The following is a 22454-nucleotide window of genomic DNA, read 5'->3' on the forward strand; positions in this document are numbered from 1 at the left end:
TGCTCCCTCTCGTGGCGGATTCTGACCAGTAACTCCGTCGTGACTCATACCTGTTAGTGTCAAAATGTGTTTATGCATGAGAAGCATCTGGTTTCCAAATTTAATGCTCCTATATACCAAGCTTAATAGACTTATAAACACAAATAGCACTGAATTCTTTTTTTATTGACATTGGGGGAGAAAAATTTTTCACCATCTGATTGACTGAAGTTTGCCAAATGAAAATAGACAAAACAAATGTTTATGTACGTGCAAACATTGCAGATCAAACTGCTTAAAGAAATAACTAAAAGACAGGTCTTGAGCTAAGATCAAGCAGCAGAAAAATAGCAAATAGGTAAATGACTATTAAGTAGGTCTTACTTTGAAACTTCCCATTTAAACAAAGAATAAACAACAATAACACCACCAAATAAAGCCACAGCAGGTAATAGTTGCTCTTCTAAACTTTTATACATTATATATTAATCACTCTGTCTTTCAGTTATTTCCTCTGATAAAACTGACTTCTGTGAAGTCTCAGCAAGGCCATCTTGGCTAAAAGCGTAACATTAGACAGGAGCCTAATGCCCTGTTAGAATGAAGAAATGGTGGGGTTTGGCTTCTCTTGTCTTTCTTTTTCTTTGTTGAATAGAACTGGAAACGAGAATCTGATTCTATGCAAATATTAGATTTACTTTTCCAATGCTGGCTGGTGTTTCAAGATCCTGGAACAAAAAGGTGGCTCTTGGTAAAGCAAGATTCTTCTTGGTCCACAGGTAACATAGAAGAAAGTTTTTGGTTTTTTGTATAAATCATGTTTTATTAAATTGCCTTTTTTTTTATAAACAGTTCTCCTGGGTTTATTTATTTGTTTTTAAGAGGTGAGCCATGATGATGCTTCTCTATAGATATCTGACATTTCCATTTTGTCTTTAAAGGTCCATTTTGGCTCCAGTTCCAGGTTATGTATTCTATTATACATCATCAGAGGCAGGTGTTCAGCTTTTAATATTGACAGATTTTTCTCAGTAGGAACATGTTGAAGCTTCTAACTCTGCTAAACATATTCATTTGACTGTTACAATCCAAAAACTGTAAAAATGGTGGAATGGAAAGATACAAACAGTATTATTGACACTGTGTTGTCAAATGTTTGCACTGAGACCCCATGTACCATAGATTTTATTTTTTAAAAAATCATATTTATATCCATTTACATAAGACTTACACATTTTAAAAGAAATACATACACAGTAAATACGTAAATGTCTAATATTTTACAATAAAACAGATGGAACAATGTAAAGATGAGTGGCTTCGTTTGATAAAAGCTTTGGATGTGCACTACTGCCAAATTTTTGATGACAGAGATGCTGAGAGAAAAAAAGGGAGGTTGTTTTGTTTTTCTTTTTTTATTATTTTTTTTTTTTTAGTAATTTAGGTATTTTTTATTCTTGTTTTAAGTTAACCAGTACATGAAAGGAACATCATATGTGTCTGATAAACTTTATGTATTTTCTTCCCTATTACCCTGTTCTTGCAGAAAGTTTTAATGCTCTTTTCTTAGGTAGTGATAGTGCACTTCAAGTAAAGTAGAAGAAAGAGATGACATCTAAGGGGAAAAAAAATAAACATTAATTAGTGAGGTTCTTTGTTTCTAATTTGGTCTAGGATGCAATAACAACAGAAAATATATCACTAACTACGCTATTGCATGTTTTAGTAAAACATGGTCTTTGATTATCTGTGGGAGGCATGCATTTGTTTAATTTTAGATCTGCAACATAGACCTATTAATAATGAATTTTAATATTTTACTAATGTATACTGATTTTTGTCCTAGATCAAAATAGACTGCTGCTTATGTTCATTTTATAGTTGTTTTCTTGCTGTTTTAATTCAGCACTGGAGTTAGTTTCCTGCATCTGGAGACCTTTGCCTGTTTGGCACAAGGTTAAACACACATTTTCAGTGTACAGACCTTGCTGGTGTACTTTGTGGTTCTCCTTCCTAGTTCACTGCAGCTCAACAGCATTTACTTTTTTCACCCTGATGATTTCTTTGCTATGGACCAGCTGCTTCCAGATTATCATTCACATCTTTTTGGAATGCTGCTTCCCCATTTGTCTTTACAAATCCTCTTTGGAACCCTTCATTGGTAAAGTACATTGTTGATTTTGCCAAATCCCCTTTAATGTTTATTAGAATAGAAGCGAAACTAGTATGTTCTATTGCCCCAGCCAGTGGCAACAAAACTGTCCTGACTGAGCCTTCTGACTTGGTGATGACAAGTGTTTATAAGAGAAAGGCATTGGGAAAGCTTGGACAGTGTGAGTGCCAAATATGCTGGCTGTGTGGCGTTGCAGATGCTCAGCTGGGCAACATACAGCCACCACAGCAGAAAGCTTTCTGCTCTGTGCTCTGTGGTAAACTTTGCAACATTAAATGGCTAGCATCAGCAGTCTTAATTGTTCTTAAATTTTTGATACTGAGGGTGCACTGGAACAGGGCTGCTCACAGTATGCTCATGTAACTGTTCCGAGACTGTCTGTTTGTGATTTCTGGCAGCTCGTCATGGTTTCAACAAATGTTTAAAAAAACCCACCTGAAATGCAATTCAAAAGCATATGAGTGAGACACAGCTGCTGTGAAGAAACACTGTAAGACACTGTAAGGTTGTATCCAATTGGTATTGTTGGCATAAATTATTTTGAAATACAAGGCTTTGACATTCTCTGTAAGGGAGTATCTCTGTAAGAGTAGCAAAATGCAAGAATCTGCAGCCTGCTGTGATCATAGGCCATGAGCATTTTTTCCATATGCAATCTGCTTGCAGCTCTCTTTTCGACCTGCTCTTTGTAGGCATATTCCCCTTTATTATATTAATTTTGTTTTTATATTGTTATTGTGTGACAGCTCATCCAGCTGTCCCTGCCCTCTGCTGCTTAGTTAGAATCAGTTCCTGGTTCTATGCATGCAGATATGTTAGTCACCAGAGTAACACAGCTGCTGATGGTGCAAGTTGTTACAAGTCTGGTCTCAGTCTAAGCTGGATCTGGAAAATTTCAAGAAGCATTTTGGAATGAATAATATTTTCTTTTGTCCAAGTATCAATCAGTTCCTTCCATGAAGAAACTGTTACCCAGGAACTATGATCACAAAATTCTGAAAACTCCTCTGTTGTCCTTTAAGCTCACATCCCCCACATGAGGAGTTTTTGTTTATGCATTCATCTTTGAGATGCAGGCAATTTCTTTAAATTTTGAAGTTTGATATAATAGTGCCAGAAAAGTCTGTTACTTTACTTCTGGTTTTCATTTGCTACTTTTTAGATGATTTTTAATATAGTGGGAATAAACAGTTTGGATAATCTTAATTTTTGCTAGCATATCAAATTTCAGTTTCTGCCTTTGTTGCACTTTTCAAACCTCACCTCATGTGCCTGGCCCATTACTGTTGGCCTAATATATAGCTTGGTGTTTGAACTTAATTTCTTGGTCATACCTTATTGCCTTCAGCACACAATTCTGAAGCACATGGAAGAAAATATATGCACCTCTGCTGTCACCACACTCTAATTATACGTACGTACACAGAAAAAGATTTCTATAATTTATGTGCTTCATCATCATCTTTGTAGGACCAGCTGCTTAACTTACCTTTAAAAAAAAAACCACAAGAAAATAAAACCCCCACCCCTGGTGATTATTTTTTCAGTGGTGGCATGGAAAGTTCCCTTTTTTAAGATTAAGGTTTTATACTCTTGCAGTCTCCTGAACATCTGTGAACTAAGGCTCCTGTCATCAGTAGGATCCTGAGCAATCTGCTGTTCCCACTATTAACATTTACTATTCCTAAGCACTTCTTGAACCTATGCAGAGTTAGTAAGATTTTGATGGTCCCAATCCTGTCCCAGTCTTGGGAATCTAACAAACAAACAAACAAACAAACAAACAAACCCCCCCTTTCTTGCAGATCCTGGCATATCTTGCCTACAATATGCAACAGCTATTGAAGCATGTTTGATGCCTGATGAGGTTTTGGTGCTATCCAAATATTCTTTCCAGCTCCCTTACAAATCCTCAAGTAACTTAAAGGAAAACTGTTTTACTGAGAAAATACTAGCATGAAACGGTGCCATATTGATGGAAATACTCATCATGTTAGGATTTTTTGCAAAACTTGTGATGAAGTAGAAAACTGTATTTCCACAGAACTTTGGAACAGTTAATCTGTGATATTCATAGCCATATTTAAAAGATAAATGGTAAAAAATGCAACATGAATTCCAGTACTAAATTTGATTCAGAGTTGGATCCAGCTCAGAATATCCTTTCTTTGTCAATTCTGAATGATTTGAGAAGTGCAATAGGTAACTTTGCAAAATTTTCTGTGTGGGGAAGTTTTTGTTCTAGCTTTATGCAGCTACCTGTTGTTCTAAATTGAGCCATAGCTTTAATTAAAAAAAAAAAAGTAAATATCTTCTGCTTTACTAGTGTTGCCCCCCAATCCAGCTCATGGTAGAACTCTTTTGGAATTCTCATAGAGTAAATTCATTCCCTGTGCCCACTGCCATCTCCCCAAAATGTTATGGTTGGTAGCATCACCTAGACTGAGCTTAAGACTGTTGTCATGAGGAAATGACCACCCTGGTGAGTCTTTAGTTATGTCCTCTGCTCCATGCTGCCTCTTGCTTGGATAATGTGGGGTGCAGTGTACAGTTACAAATAGCTTTCATGATGACCCCTTATGAATACTCACAATTCAGTGCTGGCTTCTTTGCTAGGTCTTGTCAGCATGAGTATGTACGAACTGTTGAGCTGTCTAACCTCTGTAGTCGTGATGAAGCAACTGGAAATTGCAAAAAAAAGAAAAAAAGAAACAAACCAGAACCTCTTTAAGATCATGAGGAAAATAAATCAATCTGTTTCCCACTGGAAGGGTGGCTGTTAAATTGGTCTGTGGCTTTCTATGACATCATCTAGGCACAGTCTAGTTCAGAACTCAGCGTTTCTTCAAGTCTGATGTGCTACTGGAATCTGTATTAAGTGAATGCATTTTAAAACTCAGTTTTGGTCTTTATTTTGTTATAAGTCCTAATGCTCTTTATTTTGTTATAAGTCCTATCATGCTGTTTAAATACTATTGCATTCTTAGTGCTTCGAGATAGGATGCCAAATCCTGGATGAAGATGTAGGTCTTAAAAATTACTTACCTTTAAATCTACTAAGTTCAGTACCCAGCTCAAGAATAAACTGTCTGGAACACCTCAAGTAAATCACTGTCTCCCTTATGCCTTAGTTCCCCTTCTGTAAAATGGGAATATCATCTTCTACATCATACCATGGCTAGAAGATGAAATCTATGAATGTCTAAGATTCTTAGCTGCTACAGTAATGTGGGTCATGGAAATGCCATGAGAGCTAGGAACAAATGGAATTCAGTGATGCAATCAGTAAATTATTTGTTCTGTAACTGCAACTATAAAGTATTTTTTTAAAGGTGAGAAACTTTAATGGAATTTAGATGGCTTTAATGGAATTTAGGTGGCAATACTGTCATACCAAGTTCAATCAAGAGTTACAGAATGTAATCACTACAAGCAGTGCATTAAATTACTTTGGGACAAGTCTATCCATAGACCTAAATCCTCTCATGATGAAATAAATGGCAGTATTTTAAATGGGCCAGTCTTTGTACTGATGCTTCTCAGAACTTCAAGCAGGCATATTTGGCTTTATCTTCCATATATCTGAAGAAATAGCTGTGATGGGATTTGTCCCTTCTCCTTGCTCTCTTACAATGATTTTTAAATTTTACTTATTTTTTAATTATGTTTCTTTGTTGCATCATGTATGCTTGTCACTTTCCCAATCATTGCTGAGTTAGTGCATCTTTTGGAAATTGAAAGGTTTCCAAAGAAAATTAAGATGGGTATACAGGAACTCAATTAATGCCAGAAATTCAGTATTCGCTAACTATCCATGTGATGGTAATTATTTGCTAGCAACTTCAATTATTTGATGGTCAAGGCTAAGGTACCTAATTTAAAAGTCAGATGGGAAAATAGAGATGATAGCCCATTCTAAGTTCATTCTCTAAAATACACCCCACCTGCTGAGACGCTAATAAGCTGAAAAATTTGCTTAAATATTATATGCAGTCTTAGTTGAAAGTTAGTAAATTAATTCTTGTCTTTCCGAATGTTTCCTTTGCAGACATAGGATGGTGAGATGGCCTTTTTTTTTTTGTATTTTAAATAAACACTGACAGGCTGAAGCAAACCTGAAAAAATCAATAGTATGCCAATTCAGTGCTTTTCTATTCCCTAATTCAACTCTCCCAGACTCCGTTCATCCCAGTTAAATGAACACAGTTTTTGTGGTGCAAGACAGGCATGCATTAAAAGTCAATTTAGCGTGCTAGGATAAGCCTCTTGCTTTTCAACAGGAAGTGCAGAAGTGACTGCATACCATCAGTTGGCATCTTCCGTGACTGCCCTGATGTTGTGGTTAGTCTGAACCCAGCTGGCAGCGTTTCCGAAGCGCCCGGCATCATGCTGATCCCATGAACCTCGCGCGGAGGAAACTGTCGTCGCCAGGAGGGGCCACGTCTGAAGTTCTTGTCATCGCTCTGTCAACACAGAGTTGTATTTGATAAAGCAAAATGAAATGTTTTGATTAATTATCCTGCTGTGTGTTACCTCTCCCACTGTTAAATGTATTCGACAATAACTACCCTGCTCTGTTGCACTGCATCCAGTTACTGTAATGTGTTCGAGACATACTTACAAAAGTAAATGTTTTAGAATATTAAATGTTAGGGTGGGAAGCTCTTCTTAAATCTCTGGCTCGATATAGTTGAGGGGTTTAGTATCAGCTAAAGTAGAACTTTCTTATACAGTGACGGTGCAGTGGTTTGTTACTGCATTAGCAGGCTTACATAAAGTGCTAATAAAGGATTAAATACTCGTGCATGCACAGAATTCATATGCATCTCACATTTTCAGCAAGTCTTTAAAAGTTTTATTTCTCATATGCAAAAGTCTAAGACTTGAACACTTTTGCACTGGACTCTTACATTAATATGAATAATTTCCATCATTGGATTTGAGATTCTTGATCCCAGATAACTGCCCCAAAACGCACTTGATTAATATTAACTTCGAAAATTGAAAAAGAAACAAACGGAAAATTTATTTTCCTTCTTTCTTCTTTATTTTTAAAATAAAGGATGTAAGTAGCCTAAAGAATAGATTGCACAGGCATGCAACCCACACACATTTTCTGCCACTTGCCCTGGCCAGTAGGACTTCCATTCTGCATGTTCTGCATGTTTCCTCTCTGGAAAATATTCATCTTAAGGTAAGAGTGCAGTGCCACATTCAGCATCAAAGGTGATATAAATATGTAGCCACACTGGCCCTTGATGGGCATTCCTAATTTTTTCTTAAAGCTTTAACTAAGTCTTTTTTAACAATGTGAGAATTAACGTCTTCATGCATTCAATTTAATTTTAATGTTTCACTGTGATATTTTATAAATACTTAAAATAAAATTAATTACTTCCTCAAGTCGTCTTTCAGTTCCTAGTGCTAAAAGGTTGTTGTATTCTCTCTCAAGGATCTGCCGTGCCTAGAGATACCAAAGTAAACAATTAAAATGGTTGAAGATGAATAAAAGGCAGTAATGGGTACAGATTAACAATAAGTAGCATAAGCAAACTTGCCTGGGTGTTTTGTGTTGGAATCTGTAATAATAAAGCTAAACTGCTGTAGTCAAAATTTTCATCCAGTGCTATAAGTGAACCATGTACACCACTTTCTAGGATATTATTTGCATATTCTCGGAGGCCAATGGCTTGGATCCAGCGTATGACTCGATCATTGCTCCATACCAGCACATCTGTAAGGACATAACACTGGATCAGTCTCCTGATACCTGATAACTTCCAAATTGTACAGGTGCATGCATGTAGCTGTGCATGCACTGTGGATGTCATACTGCTTTATTTCTTAAAAGAGGAATTCTAGCAAATGCAGTTTTAATATCTCCTATTCAAAAACTCTGTGTGATTTTAGCTATCTTCAAGTTAAATGTTTATACCAAATAATGTTTCCAAAAGAGAAATATGCTTCCAGAGGGCATCTCCAGAATGCAATTCCTTCTTCTTCCTATATATACCCTTTTCAATCCTTAGCCAAGTTTTTACAGTTCAACAGTGCAAGGGCACAGGAGAAATATCCATTCCTCAGGGCTTCGCTGGAGAGTTTTGTATTAAACATTTTGAGAGTTGTGTCAGCACCTACCATTTTATAACATGCCATAAAGCAAATGATGAGTTCACAATTTTAGAGACTAAAACTATGTTTAGTTCAGAAAGCTGGTAGAGTTGTTAAAGTCCATGCCAATTATAAAGCTGAGGCAAAAAATGAGCTAGAAAACAATTTTTGAGGCTATTCTAAAATATAGCCTGCCCTGCTTGTAAGATTAAAAAAAATTACTTATCTTTATAGTTGTGACTGGGAAACATAATACTGAGTTTTCTGTTACTAAGTGATGAGGCTTTTTCCTAAACCCTTAGGGGTCCAGCTAATGTAGCTGTTCTGGGAGCCAGCATTATCCATCGCTTGGCCAAGAGCATCCCAGAGTTTGGGGTCAGGATCAACTGAAGCACAGGGGCAGGCAGAGACCAAATCTCTCCTGGGACCATGAATAACTGACCAACAGGGTGAAGGAGGCTATGGATTATTACCCTTGTCCTAGCAGTGACTAGCACTGAAGCCACACCAGAATTTGAGACTAATACACAATTCTCCTGTCAGTCTAAAGCTAAGCACGCTCAGACTGACTGGCACTGATGCCTGCACATCCAAGGCAAAGTCTTTTCATTAGTGCATGCCATCGTCTGTCTTGAGCACACTGTCACTGTAGCCATTCTCCCTTCTAATTCCATTTTTTTTAGCTCTTCTAATCAGCATTGTGCTTGAGAAGTGCTGACTGCTGTAGTCACTAGAGCTAGAAATGCTCAAAGGAATCAGAGGATTCATTCCTGATAGATGAAAAAAGCCAACCACCCTAATTGTTATATATTAAAGGAAACATGAAGTGAGCCTGCAACTGCTCTAGAGAGCTTTACACAGAAAAAATCTTTAGAATCAGATGTTAAATTTTCTAATAAGGCCAGTTTTGTTAGGAACTATTCTTATATACCAATCAACTGCCTCGGTGGTCAACCCTCCAAGCAGCATTTGCTATGATACGTTCTAATGTAAGAAATCAAAGGCAAAGGTTTTCAAAAGCCTGAGCACAGTGAGAGGGTCCTGAGTACTCCCGTTTTCCAGCATTGTCCCCAGCACATCCCACTGAGCTGCAGGCTGTTTGGTTTTCCACTTCTGACCCTGAAAGAGGCTCAGATAAAATCTGTCCCCAAACCCAGTTTAGCAAAATGTATGTATCAAACAGCCATTAGGAACTGCAGCCCCAATTTAGCAAAGTATTTGACTGTGCCTAATTTAAGGAGCTAGGATGTGTTCTTAAGACAGATAGACTTAACGCTTAAAGCACGTTAAATGCTTTGCTAAAATGGCATGACAAGGGGTTACCAGTGTCAAGTTTTAAGAGAAGAAACATTCCCAGTATTCATTCCCAGGAACTATCACCTTTTATTTCATGCTGACTCATTTCTCTTCGCTTTTCCAGTTCTTTTCTATCATAATTCAACCTCTTTAAACACATGATTCCATATTGCAAGCTTGTTCTGTTATTTAAAGAGAAACATTTTCAGAGTTATTAAAGATAATTTTGAAGATAGGAACATATATAGGATGTGTTTCCGGCACTTCACATGAGGTGTTTCATGGTGCTCATGTAGCAAATCTTGAGAACAGAGAAGAGAGCAAAACCATTAAAAAAAATTCACAGATTTCAGGAATGAAATGGACAAAATCAAAATGAGTATGTTTGAATAAATGTTCTAGTGTAAGAAATCCAAAGCATTAAAAGTTGTATTCAGAAAAGGTCAGCCCTTGCGAGCCACGAAATGTTTTGTCAAACCAGGCCTCAAAAAAAATTACAAATCAGACAGTTTAGTAAAAAGAAATCCACTTCTTGTCACATAAACATCATTCACCTTAAAGTCTAGATGCCTTTATTCCATTATTTCCAGTTTAGCTTCCTGGCATATCCCTAGGTAACCTGAGCAACTGTCAATTTGCTTGTACTGTTAACAGCTTTTATGTGCTACACAAAATAGCTTTGCATTATTATGAGATCTCAGGGCTTTGAATCTTAGTCTAACATTTTCTGATACTTTAAACCACTTAAATTGTTACTATTTCTGTATTTTTAAGGGTTTATTGATATATTAATGGTTCCTTGCTCATTATGAAATTTGTCTGTACCAGTATCTTGGTTTTGAGAGGTATAACTGCAATGCGGTTGCTATTACTAAACAAATCTCTCTCAATTCAGATTTTGGACAGTCAGCCCTCACTTTTGTGCGTGGTTTTCTGCACCAGAAGAACAGAAAGTGTTTTTATTTTGTGCACTCTGAGCACTACAGCAGACACATAAGCATTTTTATAGGTGTAGTCGTTATGCCAACCTACCGATGAAAACTATCCACCATTTTTAGGTGCACACGCAGATCTTTCTTTGTCAGGTGATCTAACATCCTCGCATCTACCAGGCATTCCATAAAGTAGCTTCGGTACTGAGGTAAACCCAGACTGGGGAGCCATTCGTTACCTATCCATTCGTGGTTCATATCACCATAAGCCAGGGTCTACAGAGAAAAGAGAGAAGGAATAAATTCTTGAGTTTGTTCAAGGTTGCACCACAGATTAAAGACAGAATATGTCCGCTCTGCTCATTTCTTGTGAGACTTCCTAGCTTAGAGAAATTCTAGCTAAAAAAAATAAATTCTGTTTTAACATTTAACATTGGAAGAGGGAGCCACTGTGAGATATTTGTTACTGATAGCAGTTTTACCCATTGTGTTTTGTTTTCTAACCTTGTAAATTTTAAGGATTTTTTTTTTAGTTTTGAGTTTTAAATGCAAGCAAACTTGTTACACAATCAAAACGTGTGTGTTTCATAATCTTACTTGCTTTCAACTGACCTTCTAGAATATTCATGCCAGGCAAATCCTACTGTGAATCTGGTAATACAAACATGGCTCCAGAGAATCAACTGAGGTTTGTGTCACTGTTTAGTGGGAAATAGGATTTTCTAAATACTATCTAATGAAACTTTATGGTTACACACTTGTAGTCCTTTTGAGAGTAAAAGTTAATTTCAGTTGTTTGGCTCTCAAGCCTACATTTTAATGAGACCTTTTCAGCTGTGAACAGCTTGAACCTAAGTGTATCATATGTAGAGCTCAATAAATTAATTGAGATAGGAGCAAAGCAGCTTCCTCCTAGAGGCTAGTATTCAGGCTTCATTGTTCAGCTAAAATTTCAATAGGGTGAGGAAGAGAGCTATGAAAAAACATGCATATTGATCTATTTTTACGCAAGTTGCACTATTAAGATGCAAAATAGATTTTTACATCTCACTGTTGTCAATTATTTTGTACTACAAATCTTAACAGAACAGAGAACTCAAAGTGCAAGGTTAACACTTCCTCAACAAGATCATGCTCAGCTTTGAGCATCACTTTCATAGGGTTGGTTTTGCTTTTAATGCCATTATACAAAAATGAATAACACAGTACAAGCCAGATATATTTTCTGTGGGGGAAAATAAATTCCACTCATCTCTCATTCTTGTAAGATTTTGAAGAGAAAAGGAATGCCATCAGTAAAGATAGCAAGCTTGTGTAAAAATTGGTATATATTAGAAAGAAAGAAGTTTTAAAAATTTATCTAATTGGTAGTGTAACTAAATTATACAAAACTATTTGTAGACTGATACTTGGGTGTGATTTATACGATTGTTCTAAAAAAAAAATTCAGAGTAATTTTAGAAAAGTTAGCTCTCAAACTCTTGACATATTTTATTGTCCTATTCTCAAATACTTCTACTAGTTTTAAGTGGGAGGTAGAATATGTCTCTGGAATGTAGTAATTTTTTAATGAAAATTATTCACAGCATATGTACCTCTTTCTGCTTTGTCTAACAAACCTGCCCAGAGAATATATTCTTTGTATTAGAAGAACTCTAAAATACGTGTCGTAATGCACCCATTGAGATCCTGTCACAGTACAGTACTATATACATATTGATGTAATCAATTATATTATTATTAACTTTCACTTTAAAAAAATCACATGAAAGGTCATACCTGAGCCCAACTGCCTTCTTCAGACTCTTTCTGTATTATGAGCAGGAACCAATTAGTAAAGCAGGTAAAAAGACAACAAAAAAGAATTATAAAAATATGTGGTTTTCATATGTATGTTAATAAAAATGAAAAAATATACATAAAATGACCTGATAAAATAACTCCAATCAGTGGCAACATCCTGGGCTAAACTACCTGAAAAATTACAAGACCAAACCCATAAAATCTTACTAGGGCAAATCTAGCTGAATTTTCATGGTATAAAATCATCATATCTCAGTGAAATTTTAAAGCATTATTTAAACAATTCACAGTTTCATAATCAAAACACAACCACTTACTTATAAATTGGGCTTTAGAGATGTCACTTTTTGTTTCTAGTTAGATTTTAAAATATTCACAACAAAAAGCTCTCTTCTTGAGAATGTATTGTAAAGGAGCTTTTTACATAACATTTTTTATGGCAAAACTGTATTTTTCTGGCTGGCCAGTTAAACAGGATCAAGTCTACTTCTTCAGTAGTCAGTTCAGTGTTGTTATATTTGCATTTATCTTTACCAAAAATAATAAAACTGGAAATTAACTCAGTTTAAAAAAAAAATAAATTATTGATGAGAATTGGCTTCATTAATGTTGATGATAAAACTTTAAATACTATAACACGCATAAACTTCTAAGAGATATGTCTTTACTGCACCAAAATTTAGCTCCAGTATCTCTCCTACCATTTATGGATTGGTCTGACTATAAAGTTTTCCAAATTGAAGATTGGTTTTTCAGAGATCTCATTGTAGGATTGTATCATGTTTTATAAGCACCTTTATAGAATTATTATGATGTAATGCCAAAACCCAAAACCTAAAATAACATATGTTCCAAGAAAAAAAAAAAAAAGTCAGAACTATTTTAGCATTTAGAGAGAGGTTTGACAAAAATCACTCAGTAAATTACACTCTCCATGCACCCAAAATTAAAAAGCAAAACACAGCACTAATGAAAACATGAAGTTGTGTAATGTACTATTCTCAAGCCTTTCTTATTTCTTTCTGTGTCAGCATATATAAAACTATATTTAGAAGAGGCATTGGGGAGTAGAGTACAGTGGAAATGTTGCACTCGTAACCGTGACAATTTCATTTCATTAAATGGTGTTTCACACTGGCACTGAAAGTATTATGTACTCTAAAACTCCAATACTGGTTTTAGGGTCACACAATTTTTGTGATGGCGATATAGTTTATAAATTCTTTTGCTGACAGGTTATGTAACTGTTTTAAATTCAATTTCATTACTCCCTGTGACTTTCTAATAGCATGCTTGGGAAGCATCCTACAGAAGATACAGCATTTGTGTTAAAGCAGATACAGCCCAATTCTTTTTGGGGCACTAAAACCTTTTTAAATGGAAATGGAAAGACTAACCGTTTTAGCTGGAGCAGCAAGATTTTCCATTTCTTCATGGGTCACCCAAACATTGCCTGAGGGCTATGGACAAGGCCCGCAGGAAGGCAGGTGGGATCCACATTAGGTAAGCAGTGGTAAAGAAGAAAGGCAGCACCACTGTAAGTTAACAGCGCATAGCATCACCATCAGCACAACCACGTTCTTGCCTCTACCAAGCTGCAACTAGAGACAACTTTAGACAACTTGTTTTGTATCTTCCATTAGTGGATTCTGAACAGATGTGATGGAGTATTTCAACTAGAACTGATGGATGAAATCCGGCAGAGCACCGCCACAAAGGAAAGAATAATAATTAAAGCTACATTTCATAAACAACTGGCAAATTCAACTTTTAGCTCACAGCTCTGTCTGGAGGTAAGCTTCAGTTCCCAAAGATTTTCCAGCCCAAATATTCTGCACACATCACATGCTCATATTGTAATCTAAATAATTATTATTATTTTCGCCATGTTTATGTAAATAAAAATGTCAAGAGAATTCACTTGTAAAACTATTTTTCCTCATCCTATTGTTTTCCATCAGATTATTACTAGGATGATGAGAGGAGGCAGGGAGGGGGTGCAGGTGTCTGCTATGTTTTCTGGAGAGCTGAGGTAAATTAACTCCTTTGCTGAGAAAGAGGGGAGGCAGAAAGACTTGGGACTCAGAAATGCACATTCCAGGGCAGGACAGCTTTGTGCTCACAGTTGCTCAGGGAGAATGAAAAAGAACAAGGCAAAAGTATTCCTAATAGTTTTAGCTTGAATGTAATGTTCTCTCACTTCATAAGTGTAAATACTTTTATGCTTTGAAATATGCTCTTATGCTTTTAAAATCAAAATTAATTTTGTGTAGTAATTCAACATTATTGAGTCTATTCTGCCTTTCTTAAGTAAAATCCATTATGATTCATAGTATTACCATGGTTATGGCACATAAAACTGTTCTCAGGGGAGAAAGTATCAGATGTGGAAGTACAATATTTAAAGAACACTAGCAATATGAAGATAAAAGGCCAATCATCAGCAACATTAGAGCCCTGTTGCCCAGTTGCTTATGTAGATCTGGTACCTCTGTAAGGTATCTGAATTCTAATTTCCACCAAATGATTCTCCAGGAATTTCATGAAGACATGATACTACAAAGTATAAATATTATTATTATTAACATTATTGTCTTTGTAGTGGACATCTGAGCTACACTACAGGAGTAGAAGTCTATGTCCCTCACTTCTATGCTGTGTTTTCCACCTGATCAAGCCTCTTTTTTTTTCCAACTCCATTGCTTCTTTCATAGCCATCATCATCACCACATCCCAGCATGAAACTCCTCTTTTGTTATCTTGCTTCTTTTTTTTCTCCTCATCCATTTGGCCTGTTTTCCTTCATTTTCAACTAAAAGGTGCTTTTTTGTCTATAGCATATTGATTCTTACTCTCCCCTATCCTCTTTCCTTGCTCTTTTTAATATATTCCTCTTTTCTTTCTGCCTTGTATCTCTGTTTCTTCTTTATTTGCTTCCCTCCTGTCTGTTGCCACTCTCTCTCCCTTGCTCACTGAATGCACACACTCCACTTCTACCTTCCAGATGGCTCCCTTCACACCTCCAATCACTGCTTCTCCTAAAAGCCTGAAGAGCCTAAAGCCAGCTGACTCAGATTAGATAACACTGGAAAGGGAGCAAAAAAGGGGAATAGGAGCAATTCAAAAATTCAAAAGAGCCGTGTTCCTACATAACCTCTCCCAACTCCTGTCTACCCTTCACCCCCCCAAAAAAAATAAAAGAAGAGAAACAAACAAACAAAAAAAAGAGAAACACATTCTGATTAGGCTGGTACAGATGACTTGAAGGAAGAGAAAGGCAAAAATACAGGTGAAATTACAAACAAGATGCTCAATACTGATAATTTAAATAACATCAGGGATAATCAGAAGCATGACTTAAAAAAAAATAAGAATATCTGATAAAGGAAAAACATCAGCAATCAACAATCAATCAAGTGACGAACAGGCCATTCTGAGTCTCTATTAGATCGTTCCCATTGATTGTGAAGTGTGTGTTACCATAGAGCCACTCTGGTATTACAGAAGTTTTTCTGCAGACTCCTGCAGTGTGAATCGGGGAAGAAAAAGTTAGCTGAACAGGACTCACTGTTCTGGATGTTGGAGGTGCTGATGGACTTGTCAGTGATACCATCTCCTGGATTGCTAATCGGAGTTTTAAGCGATGAAGAGGATTGCTGATTCCAATTTCTCTTTGAATCTCAGTATCGGACAAAGCAGACATAATAGCTCCACTCTTCACATTGGCACGGCAGGCAGCAACATACCAGGCTGGCATACCTAGCCACAGCTGCCAAGAGAAAGGACATGCTTCATCCAAAGCACTGCTTCATTTCTCAAATGCAATGACAGTCATAGAATATCCCAAGCTGGAAGTGACCGATTAGAACCATTGAGTCCAGCTCCTGGCTCTGCACAGAACAGCCCCAAGAATCACACCATGTGCCTGGGAGTGTTGTCCAAACTCTGTCAGGCTTGGTGCTGTGACCACTATTAATCAATTAATTAATGACCAATATTAAATAATTAATCATCAGGACACCTATCAATCTGAATAAGCATGGTAACACACACAAATAAGCATGAACATCACAGTCTTTAATAAAATAAAATTGCTTCAGAACCTTTGAAATTGCCATGGCTTCATGTGAATTCATTTTGTTGCTTTTACTGTAACCAGAACTTTAAAGCAAGGCATGCTTTGAAGTAGCTTTAGAGCTGTGTGCCTGCATTCCCCTGGGCTACTCCTTTCCCAGGCTTTTAATGAGCAAGTAGTGGCAAAGGCAGTGTTACTGCCCATTTGATAATATTATATACAGAAAATAATCTAAGAGGAATTAAGTAATTTTTTCACTGTTGCACAAAAAATGATTTTTTTTTCCATATAAGTCCCCATGGTGTACTCATGGGGCACAGTTGTACACTTCTCAGCTTTTAATTTCTTACTAGAAATAAACCAAGCAAAGTTCAGACAACCAACCTAGCAGGGACAGAGCTTACAGTAAATCTGCATACAGTCTGGTATGGTGTCACATCCTAGCTAGAAATACTGGTTAGAAGTTGCAGCAAAGTGTGAACTCAGCTACATCACCTGTGGATTTAGCAGATATGTACTTGCATGCTTTTCCTCTCTTTATATTAAACTTATTAGCCCAGATCAGCAACAGCCCCAAGCTTCACCACTTCAGTCTTTCCTTGTAAGAGGTACGCTCTGCTCTTAGCAGTCTTTCCTGGGACCTACTGAGTATGAATTATTCTTGATTTTCTCAGCTTTCTCATTTTGCAATGGCCCATTAATATGGCTGTCAGTATCTACAGCTCTTTTTTCCCAAAGGAGATAATTCCATATCAGGGATACATACATGTGAGAAGTTTTTATCACAGTATGAAGTACATTATACTTAGCAAAGCCTGTGAGAAAAACATAAGCAATGAATGCCATAATCACTGACATTTTACTGACATACAACGGAAAAGAAAGATCTAGCTAGGTGCATCTCAAACAGGCCATCAGAATTAGCTGATTTCATTATTTTATTTTTTTTTAATCTTAATAATGTCTTACTAAAAGAGGACATGAGGTCAAGGAAATGAGTCAAAATATGCCACCAGTAAATTCACCAACAAATCTGGAAAGCAGCGACAAATTGAAAGGGTTTTCATTTCATTTGACACAGTACAGGGAATCATTGAGTGGTTATTAAGAAGTCATACCTCCTATGGGAAATATTTCCTTAAAAAACAGCTGTTAGCTCACTTTTATGTCACCTAGAAAACAGACTTGACTCTCATGTTCCAAAAGAGCTCAGTCAAGCTTTTCTGTGCTGAGTCCTGATGCATCAAAGAGTTTGAGCAATGAGTGCATTGTGTTTTAAAAAGTCCTTCCCACTGATGGGATTAGCCACTACCCTCCATCCAATGATAGTCTGAACCTTAAAAACATGATCTAATTCCAAAAAACTGTAACAAAATATAAAGTTTCGTGAAAGCAAAAAAAAAAAGAAAACAAAAATTATGTAGATAACAACCATCTGCACGTAAACAAAGGGCCATGAGAAAACTATGCATAGCTTTAAAATGTATTTCATAATCTAATTTATTATGACATTAATTTTTTTTCACATATGCACTTGAAAAGCAGAAAAGCATAAATACTGGGAGTTATTCACCCTGCAGAAACAGATTCAAATGTTTGCTGCTCATCAGGTAAATTAGTTCTTCAACAAAATAAGTAAATTCTTCAGCAAATAGCTGTCTCTATCAGAAAAAAATGTTATGTTAGCTCTAAAAAGAGGACACAGTAATTGTTCTAGACAGATAACTCAGATATCAAGATTGATATACTTTTTCTGAGTTAATTAAGAAAACCCCAAATTCTTAAAATATATCTAAACTATGTTTGTGCTACATATAAGCAACCAGAAGAAATACTAAGGCTGAAAAGTTAAGCCCTGAAAAGTTTGAAAATTTCACAACTGTGATCACATATACTTCTTAAATTTGAGCCTTTGTCTTCTTTAATATTTATTTCATTCTTTAGTCAAAGTGTCACATATTAAATTTTTCCTCAGGAGAGTATGAAATGCACAGCATCCATCTGCTGACTGAATGCACTGATGCTCATTGAATAAACACAGTACTTCTGTCCTCCTATCTTTTTATCATCAGTATTCAATCTCCATTGAATACTGCAACATAAAGTTCCTCATGTGTTCTCCTGTGCCACTCCCATCATAATTCCCAAGAAATTCCCCTCAATTTCTCTTTACAGCCCCTCTCTGAGACAGTGGGAAGGATATCTTATTTTTCAGCTACAAATCAAGGCAAAAACTATGAGGATTTAACTTGTCAAAAACTAATTCAAATTGTGAATTGCCCTGAACGACACCAAGGGCAGATCTTTCTTGGTATGTAGACATGTATAGACTTTTATATGTTCACTTCTCCAGCAAATTAGCTTTTACTGTAATACTGAATATTTCTGNTACAGAGCTCCCAAAGTCCTATGAAAAAGTCAAGTAGCAGCCAAATTAAGTATTGTTCCACATTAACAGAGATATTTTTTGGGAAGGAAAATATCATCGCATTTTCCAAATCTATGCAAATGCTTCAACTGGCTTTCTGCAGTTTTCATTTCATCTTTTTTGTTAGGTACCTTCAGCAATTTCAGTGTGAAGCAGAAATTTTGAAGACATTAGCTGCTTTCATTTCTTATGTTTCATTTCTTCACTAACATATTCCTGTTAAAGCTTTGGAGAGGGATTTTTTTTTTCAACTGAAAGGAAAAACTCTACAAAGTCTATCTGATGATCAGTGGACGATACCTACAGCAGAGAGGAGAAAAGGCAGGAATATGTAGAAATGCTTGAGATAGCAAGGAATAGACACTTGTTCCTTGAGCCAACAAAGAGCTTGTATCACCACTGAAATGTTACAGCCTTGCCATGTAGAAGTCACTATGTATTTGTATAAGAACTTCCTTTCTTTCTGCCTTCTCCTCCCCTCAGCATCTGTGTAAGTATTTTTTGAATAGTTCCTTCATCTAAAACATTAATTGATTTTTGTCAAAATTGATGACAGTTCTGCTGAATGTTTTTTCTCAATGGGTTCCAAAAACTATCCATTTAGTCCCCCCAAAATTTCAGGTTCAAGTACATTTCCTGTCCTCATACCACTGTGGAATCCTGTCCTACTTTTTTCAGCTGTAGTCTCTGATACACACCATGGGTAAGGAGAAGACTGTAATAGTCTCTTTTAAAATTTATAAGGACAAGCATACAGAAGTAGTCTACAAACATGACTCACATTTCCAAGTTAAGGCCAACACTTACCTCCAGCCACGCAACTACTGTTGGCCCATCCCACTGTGCAAAAGGCAAACCTTTTCTCCGAGCTTCTTCCAGAAGTTCATGTCTAAAAATAGATCAAGAAATGTTAAATATGTGGAGGTATGTGTAGGGACATATAGATGCAACTGTGCCATTTTGTTAAGAGTAACAACAGTGAAACATAATGACAGGCATAAAAAAGCGCAGAACACACCAGTGAACAATACAGCTCCTTCCCCTGTTGAATGCACTCCTTAATTCATTCCCATATTTTCCTTTTTTTCCCCCCAACATCCTTTTAAACACTTAACATACAAAAGGTGAGGTTTCTGTTTCTTCTTAGGCAAAGCAATAAAGAATTGATATACTCTATATTAAATGATCACCCATATAAAAAAAGACATTAGTGAAGAGAAAACTGAGGGATTCCTCCTGAGTCTAACTCAGCTCTGGAAAGGCCCAGAATTGGCAACTTCTAGACCTGAAATAAGCACGAATGTAATGCAGATGAATCTGAGAGATGTCTGTGTTTGAAACACTGAACCAGCTAGACAAGCTATGCACAATGCTAGGGCCTCTGGAGTACAACTATTCTGCACCTGAAATACGCCATCTGTGGCTATTTAAGAGTTGGTTGTATCTTTAATAGTTCCATGTTTGGATTTTTTAACTATTGATTACATATAAAAGAAATCTACATGGTTTACTGCTGTATATATTTTTATAGTTATAGAATTGATATAGTTTTTCGATTTTATACATATACATAGATATATTTCTATTGAGTTGATCAGCTACCAATCCAACTTCCACATCTGTGGTTTTTCTGGACTACAATGTGTGTATGTAAAACATCATTTTCAAAGCTTAAAATATACTTTTAATATGGCAGTATTAAATATTTGGTATAGTTATGTACAGACTACTCAGCCAGACTATCAGGAAAATGCTCTATATTAAAAACATTCAACTATTTCACCAGACATTTTTAATCCTGGAAAAGGAGTAGAGAATCTACTGTGGTGACGGCATAGAAAAAGTAGTCCTTCAAAACTCTTTTTTTTCTGGTATTTAACAACATGTTTTCAGCTGCCTCCTACTGAGTGAAACACAAAAGAGTGCTCTCAGCAACAAGCTGTAGTGAAAAACAAATTAGACAGTGACTATGCTAATGTATTATTAAAATGTGCTTACATTCCCACATAACAAGAAAATCTTGGAATTATAGCTTCAGTTTTGCTCTGTTCTCCTTTATTACTACCGTCTTTGTGGTTCAGTTATCCCTTGGCAATTCTTCACTGCCTTAGCAGCCTTTCAAATATATGTACTACAAAATCACAGCAGATAAAAGCAATGGAGTGATGTTACTTACAAGAAGTAGTCTTTTGGGAATTTTTGCACTGCTAAGGGGCCAGACTGAGAAAATTTGGCTTTAGCAGAAAATGAAACTCAAACAAGCAATTTTGCATACAGGTTTAAATCTCTGTCTGAATATTAATAGCAGGAAAGCTACTTTACTTTCTGTGTTTCTGCTTTAGTAATATGGCACATTACAAGTACTTGGCAGTGTTACTGAAGCTGATCTAGCCTCTCCTCCCACACATCCTTTACAGTATAACTTACCCTTTGTAATTCAGATATCCCAAGACACTCTAGAACTATCCTTGATTTCTTTGAAAGCATAACTCTCAGTAAAATGAGAAGTTGCTCTCTGGGTACACAAACACCATGTTAACTTCAGCAGCTGATGGAGGTTCAGAAACCTCATATTCCCAAGGAGACAAGTAATAAAGGCCAGTAGAAATGTATTCACCTGCCTGCATAGGAGAGCAGAATTAAGGCATGGCCAGACTTGACCACAACTCAGCTACCTGTGGATGAGGTATTTGGGTTGCAGCCTTCTCTCAGAGTTGGTTCATCAGGGTGCTACAGCAGTGCTGTACCTCCCTCAGATACCACAACAAGGCTGCACAACTCCTGCTGCTACCCACTCTGTGAGCTTGCATGGCCATCCTTAGGGAGAGACAAACTTTCAGGAATGCCCCTTCCTCATCTGGTCACTCTCAGTATCCCATGGCAGAGCACACACTCCACAAAACCCTGTGCAATGCACTCCTTCCCCAGAGCCAGCTCAAGCCCAGGGAGCAGCACCTGCTAGTGTCCCATGGAGACACCATCCTTGGAGGATCCTGATCCCAGATTTTTCTTTATATGGGCTATTCTCTTCATTTATCCCAGCTGAAAAAGCAGGGCTGGCTAACGTGCTAAGAAGGAGATAATGGCTTTGAGGGTCACTGACCTTCCTTGCTTGTGTTGTCTCCTGCTTTAAGCAGGAGAGCAGCAGCACCTGGTCGACAAGGAGATAGGGAGAAAGTTTTGGCCTCTTTTTTTGATTTGCTGGTAAACCTCTGCGTGGCCTCAGGAACTGAGATGCCATCAGAGGCATTGGCACTTTAAGGTCTCACTTCCATGAAAAACTTGATTACTTTATACTGGAATTGCAAAGCACATATTTCTGGGGAGTCTTCTGTGATTTTGCAACATTTGAACCAGCCTGAGGCTTGTTGTGGAGGCTTAGAATTATTCCAGTGATACTCAAACCAATACGCTCGTCCAAGCGCAGGAAAGCACCTCTGCTACTTTGGAGGCAGTCTGGCTCACAGAGCTAAAGGAAAATATAGTTGTGGTTATTGACTGGCTGAAGAAAGTAGGGCCAGAAGTAAGATGCCCTATATATATGCTATAGTCAAAGCCTGCTGTTTGATAAACATAATTCAAATGGTCTTTGCATGTGGAAGGAAATTGTTTTGGGTTGAAAATACTTTTTAGTGAAAAGTTAAAAATCCTGTACTT

The 22454-nt window shown here is 36.8% G+C and overlaps 1 protein-coding gene across 17 annotated transcripts in view; it reads right to left on the minus strand.

The window, feature by feature from the left end:
- Positions 1-144: 144 nt before the first annotated feature.
- Positions 145-22454, minus strand: part of PPFIA2 (PTPRF interacting protein alpha 2) — a 321853-nt gene continuing 299543 nt past the window's right edge. For 16 of the 17 annotated variants that reach the window (XM_017804349.1, XM_017804347.1, XM_017804348.1 and 13 more), the window contains 11 exons: positions 19605-19686; positions 15863-16063; positions 13692-13754; positions 12271-12300; positions 10592-10767; positions 9644-9741; positions 7711-7886; positions 7548-7616; positions 6456-6615; positions 4744-4833; positions 145-1594 (listed from right to left, as the gene is read on the minus strand). In XM_017804349.1, the coding sequence (XP_017659838.1) occupies positions 4775-4833; positions 6456-6615; positions 7548-7616; positions 7711-7886; positions 9644-9741; positions 10592-10767; positions 12271-12300; positions 13692-13754; positions 15863-16063; positions 19605-19686 (1114 nt within the window). In that variant the 3' untranslated portion in view covers positions 145-1594; positions 4744-4774. Of the gene's footprint in view, positions 1595-4743; positions 4834-6455; positions 6616-7547; positions 7617-7710; positions 7887-9643; positions 9742-10591; positions 10768-12270; positions 12301-13691; positions 13830-15862; positions 16064-19604; positions 19687-22454 lie in introns of those variants that run through there. The other variant, XM_017804363.1, reaches the window with a different exon arrangement.

Source organism: Lepidothrix coronata, unplaced genomic scaffold, assembly GCF_001604755.1.
Source record: "Lepidothrix coronata isolate B3197 unplaced genomic scaffold, Lepidothrix_coronata-1.0 Scaffold9, whole genome shotgun sequence".
NCBI lineage: Eukaryota > Metazoa > Chordata > Aves > Passeriformes > Pipridae > Lepidothrix > Lepidothrix coronata.